This window comes from Aptenodytes patagonicus, chromosome 4 (genome assembly GCF_965638725.1).
Source record: "Aptenodytes patagonicus chromosome 4, bAptPat1.pri.cur, whole genome shotgun sequence".
In the NCBI taxonomy this organism is placed as follows: domain Eukaryota; kingdom Metazoa; phylum Chordata; class Aves; order Sphenisciformes; family Spheniscidae; genus Aptenodytes; species Aptenodytes patagonicus.
Window position 1 is genome coordinate 12,069,205 of NC_134952.1, and position 23,357 is coordinate 12,092,561.

Here is a 23,357-nt window from a genome sequence, read left to right on the forward strand (position 1 = left end):
GTTTACAGAGATGTCAATGTTTCAGAAGTATGAAGTCAAAACATCTACAGAAATTTATTTCTATCTTAAAATCAATTAAAAAGGCAATTACCTTGAACTTTAAGGATCAGTAGCTCACAGTGTAATAGTTACTAATTCCCATTAAAGGTATTTTGGATAAAACCAGTAGCTTTTATCTATAGTCTTTGATTTCTTGAAGAGAAAATGCAACAAAGCATTTTTTGAAATTCAGGCGGCGGCTCTCAAGGCTTGATCATGTGGATTCTTTCCTCTATAAGCAATTCTGATTTATGTTTGAAATGTTTGCAGGCGTGGGCTTTGAAAGTTATGAAATGAGAAGCTTGGCTCAGCTGCTTTAGCAGATCTTTTCTCCTGTGCTGGCCAATACCAGAAGTTAAAACTATTTTATCTGCTTGACCTGTTTTGTCCCAGGTGTTAATTGTCATTATCTGTTGGTCTTACAGAAGATGTGTCTGATGGCCTTTAAAATGCTCTACCTTTTGTTTTCCCTTGCAGTTTCACAACCACAGGCTGTACATAGCCAACTGGAGAAGCCATCAAGTACTGCAATTCTCTGCAATAACTGTGGAAACCCATGCAAAGGAGAAGTTTTGAGAGTTCAGAACAAGTATTTCCATATTAAGTGCTTTGTTTGCAAAGGTAAGTGTTTGTGACAGCTCTTCCTATGAGTAGGGCATTAGCACTGGGCATGTGACTTCATGGTCCTGGAAACTTCACAAACATTATTTTACAATCCAATCCATGCCTGACAGGATTTACTGTAAACGCTATGACTGCTTACTGTAAGATTATAAACATCCTAAATCCTAAAAGTGGAGCATGTTTTGAATGGATATAAACTTGTGGAGTTTACTATAGAGTTGGGACCTGAAGAAGAACAGGTTGGGAGAACTGGTAGTGAAACACGGCATGGGGTTAGGAGAGAATGAACATTTACAAAGAAATTCGGAGGGTATCCCTCTCCCAGCTTTCTAATGCATGCCATGGGATGGGCCATGGCCACGTCTGTTCAGACTCTCTTGTGTTGGACTGTGATGTTTGAATCCCAGCGTGAGCCTCTGTGCTTTTCCATTTTTGGGGGGGAACTACTAGGTTTGCTCCAGGTTAGTGCCTGGCTGTGATCTAATATTGACACATTGTGAATGGCAGCAGGATGGTCAAGGAAACAGGGAATTAACCGATAAAACACCCCTTCTGTAGGTACTTGGTTGTTTGAAAGATTATCTGGAAGTTGCAAATATCTAATTTGTTTTGACTGTACAAATGAGTAGATGTTCACTGATGTTTACTGGACAACCTGTTTGTTTCATTATTAAGCAGTATTTCAAATGACGTTTATTAATCCTTGTAGTACAGCCTAGAAACATGAGCATGGCTCTGGTCCCAGCTGTGTTAATGTGACTATTTCCATTTCTATTTAGAGGAAACTATCAGAAAGAAAACTGTCATTATCTGTCAGCTACACTGATATTTTTATAAATCCCATGGGATTAAGTATATAGTATTCAATACCTGAGTCAATCTTTAATGAGTTAGATAGACAGGATTAAATGTTCAGCTCAATAATTGTGTTCTTTGCAAAATTACACAGCAAGAAAAATAAGCATAGTGCACTATCCTAAATAGCAAAAATATTCTGGTCACCTATTCAGAATGAGAATGGTATTTAAAGCAGAACACAGCCCGTACATACATCTTTCAAACTCTTTTAAAGCCACCTGTTCTTATGGCAAATTTTATTATCAAATTGGTTTTTCAGACCTAACTCGGGAAGAGAGCAGCTAATTTGTTATTCAGGAGTCTTGTCTCCTGCATGAAGTCTCAGTAACATACTGGTATGTGCTCTGTATAATTATCTCGATGAAATCCAAGCCCCCTTTTATACAGATCTGCTATGAGAAAACATTGAGAAGTCCTATGGAAGGAAAGAGACACGATTATACACCCACGTTTTCATTTCATAGGGCATCTCCTTTTAGAGGTTGCCAGGTCACCTGCAAATGCAGCAGGAGGATTCTGAAACTATTCACTGATCCCAAATTTAGGCAGTGCGGAGGCTTTTTTCCCCCACCCCCATGCAGAAGATGATGATGAACGTACTGTAGAAGCTGTATTACCCCTACCTGTCCGTAAGAGATAAGAAGGAGTTTGTACGCTTCAGGCAAATCTTGGATAAAATGAGAAAAAAAATCACTATGTTAACAAGGAAGAAGCAGTGTAGTGTCTGTCAGCCACCCATCAGACTCAGCTGGCAGAGGAGGTAGTGTCAGAGACGCGTGGTTAAACTGCTTCTCGGTGTCAGGGCTTTTGGAGTACTTATATTCCTCCTTAATAATCATTTTGCTAAGTGCTAAGTTTGCACACATGGTTGTCTTTCCCCATTATTTAAATGCCATAATTCCTTTTATCACTTTTCAAGGGTTTCCATCAATTTACTGGCATCCTTCTGGTATCTGTTTTTGTTTTGTTTCTGGGTTTTATTTGTTACTTAAGAAGCATATGTTGCTTTCTAGTGTGGATTTACTGCGTTGTTACATGAGAAAAGCTTAGGAACAGAACAGAGCACTGAACATACATTTCACTAGCTAACATAAAGGGGGAAAAAACCAGGTTAGGCAAATGTGATTTGGGTTTTTAATCATGTGCTCAAATCAATGGATGAAAAAATAGAGTTAATGTGTTAGGATTTAGCAAAAAAATGGTACTCAGTTCTCCTGGTCAGTTGACCACTTACCTCCTTTCAGCCTTGGAGGAGAGGTTCGTGCCACAACCCCTTTTCTCAACCCCTTTTCTTGTCATGCTGCTGGACTGTTGTGCATGGGCAGGGTGATGATCCTGGGAATATATTTACCTTACAGTTGACTCCTCCCTGTGGTGCATTTATTTTGATGGTACTCAGTGATGCAGTTTGCCCCCTCTCACCTCATCTGCCAAAGATAGCACCTTGAAAGAGGCAGTGTGTCCAGCGTCCAGCGCAGCCGCAGGACAGTCCCAGGACAGATTATCTCGCGTGTGGGCTAGCTGCATTGCCCTGCTAAGCTGCCTGCCTGCTTAGGTTGACTGCCTCTGTATTAAACCACTTCATAGCCTTCATCAGAAAACCTTAGCTATTTCTGAAACTGCAGAAAATTACATTCTTTCTCACAGTATTTACAGATATATGATGACAGAAACCACAAACTGACAAAGAGCCCATGAAGAAGAATGGCAAATGACTATGTCTTGAGAGGGTGTCTAGAGGTATTTGAGGTCTGTTTGAATGACTTGATCAGTTGCAGATGATATTACACTGGAAGAAGTCACACTTAACCTTTTTGAATATGTGTGAAATGTTAAACCATTTCCTTGATAGTGTTGGATAAATTACAGGGTTTCAGGGGGGCAGAGACATTTAATTGTTTCATTTTTTAAGGGTAGAAAGATAGTTTTGTATATTGCCATACTGCCGTCTGATTATTCCTATGGGGACTGTGAGTATCAGAATGGTAACAGCAAGTATGTAGGTGCCTTTTGTATTTAAATTAAATTATATAACCAAGGAAGGTTAGTATGAAGTCACTCATTCCCATCCAGTTCTTACATTCCCCAGATAATGATTCTAAAGAATTCTAAGAAAAGTTTTAAAAATCAAATAATTCTTCTTACTATTCAAGATTGAGATAAAACTCCAGATTAAAAATTTTACTACCAATACTGTGAACATCTGCTAGTTTTGCTCAGTATCAAAGTTTAATAGGACTTATGGAGGTAAATAGGCATTATAAATAAGGTTTATACCCATATCTATTTGTATATATTGTTTCTTGTTAAAGTGCACATCCGATCTGCTAGTAAAAGGTTGTAGGGAACATGCCATCTAGTCTCACTTCAAATTTTTACTCAGTCTTTGTTTTAAAATATCTCCAATTTTAATCGGGTTTAATAAAAACACAGTTTATAATAGAAGTCGATGCCTTTGAAATATAAGGCAAACATTTTATTCATTAGACCTCAAGGGCTTTGGTTCCCATGTTTGTGAATTCTCTTCTTATTTCTTACCGCTGTAATGAAAGCACCAAGGAAAATGACAAAAGGTGATAAAATACTGATGACTCAGACTATCAGATTAAAACAAATTGTGTTGTCTAGTTCATTCTGAGGGTGTCTGTCAGGTCAGGACTGCTTCTCATACGGGGTATGGTATTAGGCAAATACTCACTTGGAGCTCGATTACAACGGCATAATTTAGTGAGCCAGTAGAGACACAGACTAATGTAGAATTGTAGATAGGAGAGATGTAGGTGCTGCAATTATATTATCCTGGATAGCCTCTTTGATCTTTCATAAAGACAGAAATTACCTTGTTTTAGGAGTATTTGTCAAGTGTTTCTTTTTCTGTGATGTGATTGCATCCCGGCATTTCCAAAGTAGCAGTAACCTATGTCAAATACAGTAGTTAGGAAATACTGGAACTGTGAATCAAAGCCCAATGTTTCTAGGAGGTCTGGATAATTTGATTACTATAGCTTTATATAAAATCAGAAAGTACACTTTACAGTATTTTATATAGTCACTCTAGCAGACCAAATAATGGACAATCCATAGTTTGTTTGCAAATCTATTTGCATGCAAAAATCCTGCAGCCTCCACCCTAGTTAAATGGGAAAAATCCATGCAATCCTGCAAAAAGCTGTTCTTTGTACAAGAGTACTCATACGTGAGAAGGACCATAACTCATATCTTTGTCCTTTACTGGTTTGGTCTTGATGAAATGAAGTAAGCTCGCAATCTGAGCCACAGATGTAAAAACATGACTGCTGTGCTATAGCAGTGTGGTGGGTTGACCCTGGCTGGAGGCCAGGTGCCCACCAAAGCCACTCTGTCACTCCCCTCCTCAGCTGAACAGGGGAGAGAAAATATAATGCAGGGCTCGTGGGTTGAGATATGGACAGGGAGAGATCACTCACCAGTTACTGTCACGGGCAAAACAGACTCGACTTGGGGAAATTAGTTTAATTTATTACCAAGCAAATCAGAGTAGGATAATGAGAAATAAAACCAAATCCTAAAACACCTTCCCCCCACCCCTCCCTTCTTCCCAGGCTCAACTTCACTCCCGATTTTCTCTACCTCCTCCCCCCGAGTCTTGCAGTGGGATGGGGAATGGGGGTTGTAGTCAGTTCATCTTGTGTTGTCTCTGCTGCTCCTTCCTCCTCACACTCTTCCCCTGCTCCAGCGTGGGGTCCCTCCCACGGGAGACAGTCCTCCATGAACTTCTCCAGCGTGAGCCCTTCCCACGGGCTGCAGTTCTTCACGATCTGCTCCAGCGTGGGTCCTTTCCACGGGGTGCAGTCCTTCAGGAACAGACTGCTCCCGTGTGGGTCCCCCACGGGGTCACAAATCCTGCCAGCAAACCTGCTCTGGCATGGGGTCCTCCACGGGCTGCAGGTGGATATCTGCTCCACCGTGGACCTCCATGGGCTGCAGGGGGACAGCCTGCCTCACCAGGGTCTTCACCACGGGCTGTGGGGGAATCCCTGCTCCGGCACCTGGAGCACCTCCTCCCCCTCCTTCACTGACCATGGTGTCTGCAGAGTTGGTTCTCTCACATATTCTCACTCCTCTCTTTGGCTGCAGTTGCGCAGTTTTTTTCCCCCTTCTTAAATATGTTATCCCAGAGGCGCTACCACCGTCGCTGACGGGCTCGGCCTTGGCCAGCGATGGGTCTGTCTTGGAGCCGGATGGAAGTGGCTCTGTCAGACATGGGGGAAGCTTCTAGCAGCTTCTGACAGAAGCCACCCCTGTAGCCCCTCTGCTACCAAAACCTTGCCATGCAAACCCAATACAAGCAGCTTCACTATGTATGTGTCTGTCTTGTTTTACCCCTAATCAAAATTCCCTGGATTGCTGTCTTGCTATGGATGCAGCACGTGCAGTCTTCCTTGCTGGCACAGCTAGCAGTTTCAAGTATACTTTTTTCCCCATGAATTTTCATCTATTTGTTTAATTAACCTGTTAGAACATATCACATCTTCAGCTAGAGTTGGGTATGTGTTTCTGTGGGTCAGCGTTTCTGATCTTGTGGCACTACAGTTTCCTGGGAATTGTGAAAAAGCCCTGGGCTGGGTATATCACTTTTATACCATTTTTTCAGTAGAATATACAACACAGCCCAGAGTTATATCATTTATTGTGAAGTCATGTTAATGGGAAGGGCTAACACAGAATATTCAGTGAAAAGGTTAAAAACATCAAGTAACTTGGTAATAGGAGCGATTTGTTTGTTAGATCAAATGCATCTGCTAGGATATAAATATGTTAAAAGCTATGCGGTGTAATCTGAGGGACTCGCGTTTGAACATAGCTACGGGGTTTCACGTTTCGGAATGGGAGTCATTTACATGAAGCTCACCAGTAAGATTTCTGAGCCCCAGCTTTTTGCCAAGCAGTAGCGACTGATGGCATGTGTGGTATCTTAGGCACTGGGGATGCAGCATAGGGGCTCTTGTTCATCAGGCGCTCTCAGCAGCGTGCCCATTGCTTCCCAAGTGCTGTAGGAGTTTGCAGTCCTGGATTATATTAGCTCAGTATAATAGGAAAAACTATGTTTTCGACGCAATACTCTGAGTCTGGCTTGGACAGTATGGTGGGTTTGGGGCTGACTTACCAATGTCACGTTAGCTTAATATTTCATTTAATTGAAATAATGATAATAATGACAATTATAATCACTTTTGCCTGTGCAAAAGGGATTTAATGCAGTGGCCAATGGGTCTGCGTTGTGGTTTTGAGATTTTTAAACTTAAACTTTTAAAATCATTAATCACTAACTTTCTAAAAGTAACTCAATAATTAAAGCGTGAAAAAAATTTTCATCAGTGAACTCTCAGAGTCATGAAGTAATAATTAATTTTTCTGTTGTTTTGATCACATCCTTGTTAGTTGCAACCTTTCTTTGGATTCATGAAGAACTTTCTGCTGCATTGCATGTGTTTCATCTGATGAATTTTTTTAAGAATATCTTTCATGAATTTACATAATATTAGTAAAGTGTGGGAAAGGGACAGGGGAGGAATCACGGTTAAGAGTATCGGTAAAGGAATATCTTCCTAACATTTCAATAAAGGTTATCTGTCTATCCACCACAGGAAACCAAGCTTCTGTTATTTCGGGTTTCTAGCTTGATTTATCTCATTGAAAGACACGAAGTTTCTGGGGTTTTAGGTTTTTAGGGCATAGTAAAGCTATACATGCTTACTCTAGTCTTTATACCCAGGATATTACATATACCCCTGCTTTACTTTCTTACTAATAGACAAATACAGTTTTCTTTAGTCTTTTTTATTGCCTTGTTTTTCTCCTTATTTATATCCTTCTAATCCAAAGACTGAGAAGTTATGCTAGAAAGTTAAGTGCTCATTAAAAACATGGATAGGATTTTCAAAGAAGTAATTGCTGAAATTTCTGGGGGACGATCCAAACTACAGATACAGCCACATGCAGAAGATGTTTGCATGGCAGAGGCCTGGTTCCTCACTGGGCAGAGCTACCTGGGAGAGGTGCTTAACTGTGCTGGGAATGCTGAGATAGGTTTAGACAAAGACACCAAATAAACGGAGAGGAGTAAAACTCACCCTGGTTGAAATCAAAGTAGAACCGGGACAAAACTGAATGCATTTAAAAATGATGCCTGATGTTCGTTAGATAAAGTTTTGGATGGAAACGTAAGCTTTGCAGGCAGTAAAGTTATTACTCAGATAAGGCAGTTTTGAGCATACATAATTTCAGCCCACATTAGATAGTGTCACCCCCATGAAGAGCCTGTAATTCTTTTGAATTACTCAAGTTCTCTTCTTAGGGTAAAGTTTTTCCCCACGCAAAAAATGTCAGTGCAAGAATGCCTTTGTGCACGGGAACTTTCTGTCTGTATCGTGCCCTTTCATGTGGGGATGCAGCGGGGATACAGCCAGCACGCTGGAGTGGTTACTGGGCATTTCGATGCACTAAGGTGATGTGAAGCCTGCATGGAGGCCCAGAGAGAGTTGTCGCATAAAATTCATCACTGCCACAGTGGTGTTATTCCACCTCCTGCTTTCTGCGACTCATTAACACGAGACCATCTGCCATATCTGTGCATAGTCAGAGCAAGAACTTAATTTGCAAACCTGTAACTAGCACCCAAAGCATCATTATGAAAAATCAGAAAATATTTAATGTTGTTGCTTTACATGTTTTAATTAAAAAAAAAAGGGCAAACTGTTTTAATTAGTCTGGCAAATGACAGCAGTATTTTATCATAAACACTTAAGATGCTATTAGGCTGAAAATGGATTAAAGCACATTATTCTGTTTCTTAAATCTCTTTAGCATACTTGTAAATTTTAAATAACCAGATTGATTCCTTAAAATAATAAATTAATATAAACCAGACAACTTTTCCAGTTTCCCTGGGGGTTGTTGCAGTAGCTTGGAACAGCCACGTATGTAGTGCTGTGAGGATCTCTCTCACCATAACACTATAGGAGAGCTTTTATAGGGCAGTAACACTATCTTTAAGCTACTGGGGAATTCTACTTTCCAGAAGGGAAATAAAAAATGGAAATGTACTTTCTAATGCAAAATTACTAGACGTGTAGTTCCATAAATTACAGGAGTCAAGTTACATAGTGCACAGGAAACTCCCCAAACTCTCCTTCATTTTAATTAGTACACCTGAGTCGTTAATGTTTTGTCAGTCTCATAAGAGCGTTCTGAATCTCTAAGGGTTTTCTTGCACTGAAGTGTGTACTCCACAAATTAATTTATGGGTATCGTGGCCAGTCTAGCCTGAGAGCTAGTGTAGATGTGTTGTATGTTGTATCCTTTAAAGCTTTATCAATGCTACACATGCATAGTGAAGTGTTGTAAGACGGATAAGATATTGCCCACAGTTCTCTGTATCTTACCCACTCCAGAAAGTTGGTATGGTTTTCCTCTGGCAGAACTGTCTGTCTTCCTGGAGTTCCTGGTTGGGAGCTGGGGAAGGGACCAGCAGGTCTGCCCCAGACTTCCCTGGTGCTGCATACTCCTGTTTTTGTTTACCCCGGACTGTAACAAAATAAGGTGAGATTCCAGTCCTTGAGATTATAGCTGGTATTTCAGATATTATAGCTAAAATGCTGCCAGTGACTGACAAGCTTGAGTATTCTTGATTTCACAGACATCTGCGTGGAAAGACTTAGATATAATCACTCCTGCCTAGAAGAGTGATTGGATTATATGGATTATATACCATTGCAAGGTTCCTTCTGTCTTGCTGCTGCCTCACCTATAGACAGAAGTTTCAGGTGTGAATTGTCCAAGAGGGTGAGAGAGATGGTATTCCCATGCAGACTTTGCATGTCAGCAAACTTCCAGCTGGGGAAGACTTCCCCAAAACCTTCGTGAAAAGTTTACCTGGACTCATCCGCACCAGAAGGACTATCACAGTGACAGTTATCTTCTGGAAACGGGCTTAGACTGCTTCAAATTAATTGCAGGTCAGTTTGAAGTTAAGTCAAAGCTGTGGCGGTGGAATTTTACCAGGTGGTTGCTATTGCTTCTCACAGGCACAGTGGCCAGGAGAAACGTTCCAGATATAATCATGGGCTTTTGGAGAATAGGCTCCCAGACTGCATCAATGGTGTATGAAGACATGCAGTTTAGCTGCCAAAAGAGAATTATGTCAACAACATACTACGTGTCATTCTCGGGATCGTAGTCAGCCACCAGCGTCCATCTCGGAGATGGAGGAAAATGCTAGAAATGGACTAGTGCTGAGGAAGAAACCTTTTATGAGCAAGCAGAGATCTTTTTCTTGTTTTCTCTGTAACAACGTTATGGATGGGTCAGGTCTTTGTTCCTTCTTTCATTTTCAGGGTCTCTGCCTCTGTCTCCTGTGCTGGATTCACGCCTGGTTGCTTACATCAGGCAACAAATGAGGGGAAAAAATAGACTTCATACATGCAGTTGCAGGTTGATAAGCGAAACGCTTGATTGTCTGGCAGGCTGAAAGCAAAACGGCACTGTTTGGATGACAAGACGACCAGTGCATTTTACTGTTACAACCTGCTGTAGTGTACAGCAGCACTGCGAATGTAGCATCCTCCGAGCCCTTCAGTACACAGCCGATTTTCAGGCCCAGCGCACAGCCAGAAAATTAATCTACTTTCAGTAGGCTCATTTACCAGCAAGAAAAATAGAGATGCATTTTATATTCGTACAGTGTGAATGGAATACTGATGACATACAATAGTGGGATAGCAACATGCTTAAAGTGCATTAATTAATTGCTATTGCTGCTATTTATTTTTATAGGCTGTAGGCAATAAAGAATTATGGAGTTGGATTGACTGTGAAATCACACAGTATAAATGACAGTGCTCCAGGTGCTGTTACAGATACCGGGCTGGGGAAGAAAGTAGCCTGTTTCTAAGCAAGCAGAGGAACCCCTCAGATCTATATGAAGTATTTTGGTGTCAGATAACTGCAAACCATCTTAATGAGTGGGATTACTGAGTTGTCAGAGAAACCATTCTGAGGGACCCTCCTGGTGTGGATATCTTCCATCTCAAGTCCCATAGCACGTCCAGGTACTGGCTTGCTGCCCAATACCGTAAGAGCAGACAAACACTTATGCACTACTTAAAAATTACTTCTAAAGCTTGTAACTGTTCAGGATAGGGCATCGCCTTGGTATGCAGGGTAATACCAAGACAAGCAGCTGAGTTACTCAGTGTTAGTCTCTTCGTTATCATAAGTGCTGTGTTTGCAGTGCTTTTCTCGTTTCACTGAGATGAACTTCAATAATGGTTGGAAACTGTTTCTAGGTTTTAAATAACCCTACCTCCAGATACTCATTTTGGATGACAAGTGTTGGGTAGGAGTGGATCTGTGACATAATGCTGATTTCCTATCCTAGGAGAGTAAGATCTGGTAGTTGCCTTCAAACATGCTCCCTAGACTTCCTCCAGCTTTCCTTTCCCTGATTTCTTGTCTCTGCAGGTGTGCAGGATCATCTTGGCTGGGCAGTGTCTCTGTCCATGTAAGTAACAGGCAAGGGGCACAGCGTCTCACCCGAGGGATGGCTAATGGGTCTGTTCTCAGAGCTGCTCTTCTCAGCTTTAAATTGGGACTATTTTAATATCCAAGCAAGTATTTAACTGGAATCCCTGTGTTCTCCTCTGGTCAGCTGGGCATCAAGTTAAATCAGATGGTTCAAAGAGTGCGGGAGCACATGAGGGTTCGTGACTCGAGTTGTGGCTGGTGGAGCATAGCTGGTGATGGAGATGTGTGAAGAGCAGGGGAGGAGGATTTGGATTTTGGAAAAGCTGTGAGTTCCTCCAGCCTGCAGAGTTGGTGGGTAAGAGGACGGACTCTCTCCTGTGCCCAAGATTCACTCATGAGCTAGATTTTTCTTCATTCATGAATAAATAGAAAGACTTTGCAGAGGGTAGCACCTCTGTGAACTGTCACTTACGTGGTCTCTATTATGGGCATATGCCAAAACAATATGGAAAGAAAGGCCAAAAGCCCACCCTGCTCAGTTTTCTGTGCTGAAAAATTCATTAATGGACTCTCTTTCTTAGGAGTTTTGCTTATAGTTAATCAGTTTGGAGGGAACTCTAGAAGAACTAATGACCGTTGACAAGAATTGAGATTAAGGGGCCAAATGTGGCATCAAGGTCTGATACAAATGATTTTTGAAACTTCTTGGAATGCTAAAACACTACAAACCAGTATCACTGATACAGATAAAACTTGTGTGATGGCTAAGCCTGTTTGAAATCTTTTCATCCCAGCTTTTTTCTCTGAAGAAATATTTTACAATGTATCGAACATTTTTGCATGAAAAGCCTGTGTTCATTTAAAAGCTGTAATGAAAAAAATATTTTTCTTTAGTGTGGCACGTGTAAGTTTGCTTCAGCTAAAATCTTCACAAGTTATGTTTTTAGCGACATAAAAGCTGCTTGCTTTATAAAAGAAATATTCAAGAAAATTACAATCCTCTGCCACAAAAATGTTCTCGCACTAAACTGAATCAGTAGTCATACTGACATACCTCAGGAGATCTAATAGCCTTGCTGAGCGGAAGAGGTTATAAAATCTCAGAAGAAGAATAAGCATGTTAGCCACTAGTCTCAATTCGATTTGTTACGGATCTAATTGGTTCCAAATAAATTTATACTATAACCTATGTATATGTCAGTTTATTTCTTCTACTATATTACATAGAAAGTAGTACTGTCGGTGAAAAAGAAAGAGCTTCTTTCCTTATTTCCCATGCATTTTCCACTGTAACCATAGAATTCAAGGACTTGAAATTTCATGCAGTATCAGGGAACAGTTAAATAAAACTGTTAGGTATTTGTTATGTTGTAATGTTTGCTAAGTGATGATTTTATGGAGGAAGACAGATGCATCTGTTTAATTAAGTAGAAGCGTTAAATGGAAGAACTGTATTTTCAAATGTTGATATTTTATGGATGGTATTGGGTTTAAGGTACTCAAACACTAAGAAATTTAAAAAAAAACAATTTTTTTTCTTATTTCATCCAAGCTTGTTTCACATTTGATACTTTTTATGGTTTTGTGATCTCTCTCTCATTATCCTTTAAAAGATAGTCTTTTTAAGCTAATATTTTAACCGTATCTCATAATGGCTTTTTAATATTGCTCAGACTTCATTCCAAAGCTATAGAGATCTGAGGCCTTTTTTTCCATCTTTTTTCCTTCTTACTGGGATGCTGTTCCACAACCTCTTTCCTGTGATGGTTAGAAACACTTGCCCTAATTTGCAGCCTCCATTATTCATGGCCAGGGTTTCCTCACTTGTTCTTGTGGTAACATTCTCATTGGGTTTAAATAGCTCTTCATCTTTTCTTTAACTCGCTCTGTTTAAACCTCAGATGTGTGTTGAGATATTAGTTGTTTCCTAAGGTGGTTGGTTTTTTTTTTGTTATGCTAAACAAGCCAAGCTCTGCTTGTCTCTTAAAATAGGCTTTTATTCTTTATGTCATCCTGATAGCCCTGTTCTTCTGTGAATCAGTTTTTTGTGAAAATAACTGAGCAAGATATACCCTGTGTGCTCACAAGGTATACTGTCTTTAGTACTAGCTAGCTCTGTGGGACCTGCTTGGCCCAGAGTGTTCATACTTATTACTTCAAAACCTTAATGACTTGTAGTTGTCCTGTGATCGCCAGTATTTGTAAGTCTTTCTTTCCTTCTGCCACTCAGAAGGGAATTTTTTTGTTGCTCCTGTCTGAAGGGAAGACATTTCACCTTGTGCATTTAAAGTAAATCCCTTCTCCATGTCTCAAGGTATCCAGCTCCCCTTCAATCCGGATCCTGCTCTGCACCGATAGTGCCTATGGGCTTTGGGTCATTAGTGCACTTCATTGCCATGGGTCTGCGTTGTTGTAGCAACAACATTATTCCTATTGGCATGTCCCATAGTCATTAATCAGCTGTACTAATATCCTTCCTTGAGGCTGTGCTTTCCCCTTCTTCACAAACCACTGTCATCTCCACCTTGGCCAATTACCTAATTACAATCTTACCCTGTTATTTTTTTCTGTCCTATCTATTGCTCTAGAGCTACAGGTAGGTGCGATTTACAGCACTTGGTTTATCTAGAAAGTCGTGTATCTTGAAATAGCTCTGTATTGCGGAGCAAGTATGTTGGTAAGTTGTTTTTCCTTCTCATGGTCTACTTAATTTCTTGTATGAATGTCACCCTAGTGTGGTGTGTAGCAGAAGCCACTAGAAGAACCCATTACTTCGGCATGGAGTTCACTTGCAGCATACCTGCTATGACTGTCAGGCTGAATCCGTTAATATTAATTGCAAAGTACAGTAACAGGTATTAGCACAAGTTAGGTAGAAAACAATTCTTAATCTTCATTCTGCCTTTCAAATGAACGCGTGCTCTGCTCACGCTTGCCCGTGCTTGATGGAGCAATTTGTGTTCCTCCTTACTGAATTCAGCCACTCTTTATGCACAGGGAGGCTGAAGTGATGGCAATGCAGAGAGGGGCCTGGGTAGATGATGCCAAGCTCAGCTTTTATTTTGAAGTCCAAATATCTTGTTTATCTGGCTGTCTTTGGGTAAACAGTTTCACTGCAGGGTTTCCTGAGAAGCCAGGATTAAGTGCACTAGTGCAAACTCCTTTGGACTAATACACAACAAGCCATAGTAATTGTAACCTCGGTGACAGCAGAAAGAAAGGCAGACACCTTCACGGTGAGACAGGGTCCCGTCAAACACCCGTGATGGGGCTGTTGCTGGCCCCACCTGTCCCGAACCTCAGCACCGGGGCCCTGTTAGCAGTGAGACAGGGCCTGTGTGGCCTCCCTTAAGGACCCATGTCATCAGTGAAAACATAGAGATTTGCTTGTGCTTACTGCTCATTTTAGCAGGTGAGTAGTGGCAAGAGTGCACAACAGAGCAGTGGGAGATAGTTCGTGGGTGCACTATCAACTCTTCATCTTCCCCTTGTTATGGAAGCCCACCTTTAAGTCCCTTTTGGATGGCACAGACCAAAATGCATAGGTCAGCGCCTGCCCTGTAGCTCAAAATGGTTCTTGGTGGCTTTGTTCAGGTGCGCTGCAGTAAGATGTGCCACTATTGGCATAAAGAAATATTCTATAGGGATGTAACCCCTCTCTGCTCACTTCAGAAACCCAGTTATGTCCTTTAAGTTTTTTCTCTTATGATCCACTCTGCAAGTTTAAACACACTGTGATACAATTTAGAACTGCTGTAGTGCATCATTAGTATCAGCTCAGCATGCTGTGCAGCAGCATCTTAAATCCATAGTTGATTTGTGCTTCTGTCACACCAGTATGTACCCAGTTGAAATAGACAGACTGAAAGAAACTCATAATATTCAGCAAGTCATGCCATATTTTTGAAAGGTCTGTTCAAAAAGCATGTCTTTAGTAAAAATTAAAGCAAGGGTGAGAAAGAAAAATGTTAAAGCAAATGTGTTAAGCCTGTGAGATAAAGCAAATGAACAATGTATTGCAAGATAAATCATCTAACCAATAGTTGTTGTCCATGACAAATGCAATATAATTGGAATTATTTTGACTTATAAGAAAGTTTAATTAACCCATGTTTCTTCAGTTCTTGGTCATATGTGAATACAGTTTCAGCATGATTTTTGTTTTCTCTCACTTAGTGGTTGGGGCCATCTCCAGGGAGAAAGATCAGGATTTAAATGCCCACTCAGGGTTTAAAGAGCACCTTGAGCCCAGGCCTCCTGTGCTGCGGTCTCTAACTACTAAGAAAGATGATAAAGAAAGAGCAGGTGATTGGATGTGGTTTTGAACAAATGTTCAGGATCCTATGCTTTCTTGGGGTTTCTGTGCTGTGATTATGTGTTATTTTGTGCCTTGAGCATGCCTGCTGGACTCATTTCTCATAGTTCAGATGCAAGATGACTGATTCTGGCATTGCAAACAGGCTTTGGTGTGAGTTGGGAGGCTTTACGTTTGAAAACCAAAGTGCCTGTGGACTTTCAGGTACCTAAGCAGAAATCTCAGTCTTGAACTTGAAACGTTTAGGTGCCTCTGCTATTTTGGGACCAAGGCACTGAGCAGCTCTGCAGTGTTTTGTACATGCAACCCAAATTTGGTAAGCAGCATGCCCACTCTTCTTCTGTTTGCTGCGTGCGAGGAGTGACACTGCTGTGGTCATCTGTTCAGCGTCGTTTGACTGTAAGCACCGTTTGCTGCTGGAAGGGCTTCCCTACATGCACATCCCCAGGAGCAGAAGTACGTAGTAACAAGTGTGATGCTGTGACTTATAGTCAGCCCAGCAGCAGAATCACCATTTTGAATTCCAGTTCTCCTTGTAAATTATTTCAAGTCTGTTTTCAAAGATCCTGGTCAATATGGACAAGGATCATCTTCTACATCTCTGTCTACTTCTGTATGACTTCAGCCAGACTGTTTATCTCCCCTTTCCCAACTTAAATGTTCTCAAAATGCCAGCCTAGCTCCATCCCTGGTGCAATGGAGAAAGCCCCTGGAAAGTCTCACAAGCCTTTGGTTAATCAACTTTAACCCCTTCCTACAGATTTAGCTTAAAAAATATAAATCAACAGATAGGATTGAAAACTCTGCTTTTGCCAGGAGCAGATGGTTCTAGAGATCCCTCCAATTCATGCTTGGTGAGTGACGTTTATCAGGTAAATGTAAGATCTGATTTAAAAAAAGGATCTTTATAAACTTGTGGATGTTTACAGCAGTTGTCATGTGCATCAGACCCCATGTTTAGAGGGGGCAGTATTTTAACCACTTTTCTGTCCAGGAGGAATATCAGACAATTGTAATCTTGCAGAGACCTTTTTTTGTAACATTGGTGCTTTAGGTTTTGAAGGTTTATATCCTTTATGCGTTTCCTTTAACCTATTAAATATGACGGGTGTTGTATATGCTAGCCCTGAACTCAACTCCTAAAGACTTAATGGTGTACTAGCAGCCTCTGCACTGAGGTTAATATTTTTACAGGGAATAAATCCAAACTATTAGTGTACAAAATTACATCACTGATGTAATTTACTATAGAAGTAGTGTTTTTCAGATGCAAAACTGTTCTGTGATCTTAAGCCCATATACTGAAGTGCTTAAATACTCCACTAGGAACCATACTGATCATAGGTGAAAAATCAGCATCGTCTTAGAGAGTGAGCTTTGCTTTTCCAGCTTTCTGAGTTTGCCTTTTCTCTTCTGCAGCTTGTGGATGTGACCTGGCTCAAGGAGGATTTTTTGTGAGACAGGGAGACTACATCTGTACTTTGGACTACCAGAGACTCTATGGCACACGGTGCTTCAGTTGTGATGAATTCATTGAGGGAGAAGTGGTCTCAGCATTGGGCAAAACCTATCACCCAGACTGTTTTGTGTGTGCTGTCTGCAGGTATGTTTTCTGCATGAAGTTGTTTCATTTAAAAACTAGATTTTGAAAGATGAATGCCAGGCATTCAAACTTACAGCCTATACATGGAAAAAAAAATAGTTCTGTTTTCTATTATCGACTCCTTAAAATGTAGCAGAACTTTAAAAAAAAAAAAAGCAAATTCTGAGTGCCTCTTTTTGTTTCAAATGCTTTTCTGTTTTATGGTATCTTATATGTGAGGTTTTCAAAGTACTTGAGAAACTGCCACTGCCTCTACTGTCAGACCTTTAGCCGCGAACGTTGCTTTATTTCTCCGGTGTCTGCTATTTTGTCTTTTGTTGACTAAAGTTACAAAGGATTCAAATGCCAGTGGCTGAGTCTTCGGTGAGCCGGGTGGATACCGTATTAATAGATTTAAACCGAAGTTTCACAGTGCTGCTTCCCAGAAACTCCAATAGTCATTTAAAATAGGACAGAAAGGTCCTGGACTCAGAAACACATACGTGTTGGATTTCACCGAGGGTCTTCAGCAGCCGTGGAGGTGACAAGTGACACAGCACACAAGGTTTCCCCGCGCCCCCAGCTGCCTGGTGGAGTTCAGTGGGATCATTTCCCATGTGGGTACATGCAATGTTGCGACCCAGTGTTGGTGGGGATGTTTGCAGGCTCTGCAGTACAAATCATTGATGTCCATTTGACCTGCATCTTAAACCTCTTCTGTGGAAATAGCGCAAACAAATCTGTTGAAGACTTCAGGAATAGACTTTTAAGTCCACCAAACCTTCAGGAAATGCACTGTTACAGCAGTTTGGAGCAAACAGAAATGCTGTAATAATGTTTCTGCTAAACTAGAGCCTTTAGCAGTACAGGAATAGTAACCCCACATTCAAAGGGAAAGCACAACGGTGCACTGATGCACCGCACTGCAGATGCTGTATGTGCTGGTGCCATATTCAGGTGACTGTGCGGTCCAAAACCAGCCTGTCCGTGTCACTGTGGCCGTCTGCCAGCCGAATCTGCCCAGCTCGTAGGGCCGCCAAGCTCAGATGTCCTCCTGTGCTGATGCAGAAGTAGGACTTCAAATTCCAAAACAGCTGTGTTTCATGGCAGGATATCAATTTAGTATATCAATTGCAGGAATAATTAAATAGCCATGTTGAGGGGAAGACTCTGAGACTGACAAGCCTTTATTATATTAAATTCTGTCTGTTCAAGTTTTGCTATGTTTAATAGGAGATTTTTCCTTTTGGATACTTAAAACAAACATGAAGAGTAAAGATAACAAAAAACACTAAAATCTTCTTTTTTTTTTTTTAAATAGGAGGAAAAATTATTTAATTGGCTAATTGTGGCTCTTATGAGTTAACTGCTGGCTGCACATGCTCTTGGCCTGCAGCCTGTCGGTATTACAGCTCTTCCGCAGATGAGCACAGCTAATTATTGGTACCTGTCTTCTTAGCACTAGTACCTTCTGTAAAGTGAGGTACTTCTTCATTTAAGAGAAAAAGAAAAACTGGTTGAATCCGTTTTCCTGCTAAATGTGTTTGTATCCTCAGCCACACCATTAGGGTTTAGCATTGAGGCATGAATTATTTACCTGTCTGTTACTGTACTTAGCAGCTTGGTACCTAACTTAGGTTTCAGTCAGGCCATGGATATACTAACCTCTTGCTGTATTTAGCCAGTCCTTCAGCTGTTAGTTTGGAGCTTGGTGGTACAATTTGTCATGTTTCCCTGGAAATTCAGAACCACTTTCCATATGACTAAACAACTTATTGTTAGGTACCTAAAAATTCAGGTGAGCTGAATTGCAATACAGTGAAAATACTCACTAGAACATGTTACAAATATGTTTACTGAAGACATGCTAAAGCTTTTAAAAATGAAGTTCCTGATACAATAGTATTTCATATTGAAAAAAATAAATTCAGAGATGTTCCCTAACCTTCTGTATAACTAAATAGTTGGATTAAAAGCTGTTTCACTGACGAAGTTTCTAATTGCTGCTAAAACTTTAGTAGAAAGACCCAGATTTCCTTCCGTTGCTTTCCTTAGAAGGACACACAAATTCATGTTGTCTTCATCAGAGCCAGCTAATGCCCTGCTGACTAGCAGGCTTCAATTAGTGTCTCCCAGGGGGGTCGTAACACTGACTTGTGGTGCAGAGCAACAGAAGAATTCTGTCATCTGTTTATAGTAAAAACACTGGACCAGGTCCTCAACTGCTTTAAATCAGCATTGCTTCAATTACCCCGGTCTTTGCAAGCCAGACATAATTTATGTTTTTTATGGGAAAGCGTGTCCTATCTAAACATCATCAGCATTTATTTTATTGAGTGATATCCTCAGTAAAAATAAGGTGGGTAGACTGTAAATACATGTGGTTTAAGCAGAAAAAAGAACTTTTTTTTGTTGTTTAAAAAAATAGTATTAAAAGGCAAAAAAATAGAGCCATTTGATTTGAGGTACAGGATTGTAAAGCCCTCTACCTTGGCATTTTCTTTGGTGGGAAGAGTCAGGAGTACCATTTGTGTCCTCATTTCTTACACATGGGCAGAAACCTTAAATAATGGGCCAAAAGCATGCTATCTGTGGCAGTTGGCTGATCACGCAAACTTCATCTGACATTGCCTTTTACAGCCGGACTTTAATGTGGGTGCTCTGTTAGTAATCTGACTTCCAGAACGGTGTGAACTTGAGAGGTGGTGACTGCCTGACAGTGGGGCTGATCCTGCTCTAATGGAAACCAAGCAAGGCTCTTACCAACTTCAGCAGGAAAATGCTGGCAGCAGAAGGCACTTCACGCTTGTGACAAGGGTCTGCGGAGTGGTGCAGGATTGTTAAGAGCTTTAAACGAGCACTTTTATAATCTGTATTTCTGTAGCTCTGAAGTAACACTTTTAAACTGTTCCTGCATTGAGTAGTAAACCAGTCACAGTAGCAACTCCTTTTTTTCTTATTTTCAGAGAAGATAAGATTTGAATAGAAACTGGTGGGAAGTGTATATTGCTTCAGATGGGAAAATCAGTGGGAAAATCTAATGTGCATACAGCTAGCTGGAGCAATGGGAAAAAGCCAGTAACACAAGTCCATTAGTTTTCTGGAGCTCCTGGTATTGCTACTTTTGAAAGCCACGTGGCCCAGTGTCACAGAAAAGAGCTGTATTCCTTGGTGCCCTCTGCACCATGGTGATAAGCTGCTGGCCTCCTCTGGAAAAAGCTTGTCTGTCAGAAACCCAACTCATCCCTGGGCACGCCTTGGGACTCAGATGCTATTGCCCTGGGCTGCCACACATCAAAGTGTGAAAAAATGAATTAGTAGTCAGAGAAAAACTGACTATTAAAAGTACAGTATAATGTATCGTCCTATGTGATTGTTTCTCTCTATCTTGCATTGACCAGTTGGCTCTTAAACAAATTCAGGTTTTAATTGCATGATTGCTCTGCTGGTGTAAAGATAGAGGGTTTAGCCCCTTCTTCTTCCAGTGCTGCTTATAGACCAGTGAAACCGTTTTTTACTGTTGTGTTTGATGATGATAATGCCTAAAACTAGGAATGAGTAGAAGAATAACAACATAGATTGAAAAACGTTGCGGACTAACTGCTTACTCTGAATTCCCAGGAAGTGGGTGAGCAATCTTATTCTTACAGTTTCATTAACTGGAAGGGGCTGTGTCCTTCAGAGAGCTGCCAAAGACATTTCCTCCAAAAGGTTCACGTGTTTGTAAAAGTGAAATAGAAAGAGGGAGAAAATTAAGGCTATCTGTATCAGTAGAAGCTGAGTTTTATTGAAATTGTGCACGCAGCTCTTGTATGGCTGTCAGAGACAGGACTGTAAGGCTCCCAGGAGTATCTTATGTAGGGAAAGGGCAGGAAATTGAGTCTTTCAAAAAGCAGTGGGTAATCATACCTGTGATAATACTTTGGAAAAGAGTTTTCAGGAGAAGTCTTAGTGTGATAATACGTTACATAAATGTATTAATACATCTAGGCAGACCACACATATGTAAGATGTATGGTCTGCATAAGGTTGTACTATACAAAGACTCTATATTTGATTTCAACGTTACTGATGTGCTGTGTGTGCATAGGGTATCAAAAATCTGGGATTTTGTTTTAAGGGTTAATGTAACTGGTAAAGTTGCGGGTGTTGTTTATTCACCCAGTTGGAGGAATGTATACAATAATTTTCCCTTTAATTTCAGTATTCTTATAATTAAAGCTTGGGAAAATACAGCTTTTTGTGACATGTAAATGATGAAGAGAGGAGGACAATTTGACTCTTACTTAGCTGGGGGGATAAATTAGGATGTACGTTCCAGGTTAATAACCAAACAGGTACATGTTTGCTTTACAGAATTTGGATATCTGAGTTCAGTATTTTGTCTGAATTTAGAAACCTTTGTCTTGAAACAGCATATTGACAGAAGTTGAATATGTGCCATGCAGAGGTGAAAAATGGTGGAGGGGCAAGAGGCAGTTACATACTCTTCAAGGGGTTTTGTGCCAAATCCAGATCTAAAACCTCTCTCAATCCATTTGTATTTCTGTTATCTTCAAGAAAGTAATCGCTGTGGCCAGGCAGTTGAATAGAAAAATTCAGAAAACTAAAAACTTTTTTTTTTTTTAACAAAGGGTTTTATAGTCCTACATACAACACTGCTATTTCTAGAAAGAAGCTGAGGGCTTTTGTGTATGTGTCTTAAGAAATTAAGACAATATTGAAAATGAGAAGTTAAAATTCAGTTTGTTCTGGAACGTAGCAATTATGTCAGACTTTTCATATATGCTAAACCTTTTTAATTGCTCACTTTTTTAGTGCTGCTGAATTTTGAAAGAGATTGGTTCCCACTTAAGCAGTACGGGGTGCTTCTTAAAGCATCTCATGAAGCAGGCTTCTTCATCTGGATGTTGAGGCCAACGTTTTGAAATCAGACTGAATGTTCTTCTTGGCATTTTGATTCTAAAACAAATACATTTATCAATATATGGTGCTTCCTGAACAAAGGAGTCTCGCTATCCCGCTCTTCAGGTTTACGCATGGAGCATGCCTATAGCCCTAGAGTCATGTAAGATGGATGGGACCTCTGGAGGTCCTGTGGTTCAGCCCCTGGCTCAAGGCAAGTCCAGTTCGAGCAGGCTGCTGAGGGCATTGTCCGGTCACATTTTAAATACCTCCAAGGATGGAGATCCCACAGACTTTCTGGACAGCCTGTTCCAGTATTTGAGCATGCTCATGGTAGGTTTTTTTTCTCCTTATATTGAGTTGGCATTTCCCATGTTCCAGCTTATGTCTGCTGCCTCTTGTCCTTTCACTCTATACTTCTGGCAAGAACCTGGCTCCAATTTCATATACATGTCATCAGGTAGTTTTAAACAGCAGTAAAATCTCCTCTGAGCGTTTTAAGGCTGAACAAGTCCATCTCCTTCAGTGCTCATGCGTCCTGCGCTCCAGCTCTGGACCTAGCCACCTCCACTGGTCTCCCTCCAGTAAATCTTGTCCTGAGGAGCCCAAAATGGTACACACTGCTCCAGATGCAGTCTCTCAAATGATGAACAGAGGGAAAGATCACTTTCCTGGACCTGCTGACTACACTAATGCAGCCCAGTATGCAGTTGGCTGCCTTTACCACAGGGACACTCTGCTGACTCATGTTGAACTTGGTGTCCACCGGGACTCCTACATCTTTTTATGCTTTCCAGCTGATTGACCCCCAAGGTGCACGGGGTTATTCCTCCCTGGGTGCAGGACTTAGCATTTGCCCTTGTTGGTATTTATGAAGGCAGTAGATAGAAAGTAACGCTCACTTTGTCTAATCAGGTTTAACATCCTGGGTCAAATTTCTCTCTATGGAGCAACCTTAAGGGATGTGATTGTACCAGGTACAAGTTAAAGAAGAATTCGATCCTGTGGGTCCTCAGGTTGCAGTCTGACATTACACCTGACCCAGTGTAACTGCAGGCTGCTACTGAAATGGATAGATCTGCTCTCCTCACATCCCTGACCATATGCTTCTGTTAATTTTCCTATATCAAATTTAGTTGACTGTTCAGCCACAGAGTCAGATCAGCAACTTAAAGAACAGAATGCCATCCGTCTGCTCTGAAAAAAATTTAATATTTTCTTTTGGCCCAGAAAACTTGAATGACCTGCCCACAGCTGCATAGGTTGAGGCATGGTGCAGAGAAGGATGAGACCAGGTCCAGAGCTTTCAGTGTCAGCACACAGTTACCCTGGATTAGGCTGGTGGTGGTTTGATGTTTTACAATATAATTTTATTGGTCAGCTCCAGTTGTTTCTGGGTTTACAAATATTGTAGGCAGGTGGATAAAACAAAATTCACTGGGAAATGAATCATAGAAGATGTATTAAAATCTTACAAGTCATTTCAGAGAGCTGCTTTAAAGATGCTCTTAATTCTCATTTTAAAAATAG

General features: G+C 40.9%; 1 protein-coding gene across 8 annotated transcripts in view; it reads left to right on the plus strand.

The window, feature by feature from the left end:
* Positions 1-23,357, plus strand: part of ABLIM2 (actin binding LIM protein family member 2) — a 154,355-nt gene that overhangs the window by 41,951 nt on the left and 89,047 nt on the right. For all 8 annotated transcript variants that reach the window (XM_076335874.1, XM_076335877.1, XM_076335879.1 and 5 more), the window contains exons 2-3: positions 517-660; positions 16,760-16,943. In XM_076335874.1, coding sequence (XP_076191989.1) covers positions 517-660; positions 16,760-16,943 — 328 coding nt within the window. The remainder of the gene's footprint in view (positions 1-516; positions 661-16,759; positions 16,944-23,357) is intronic.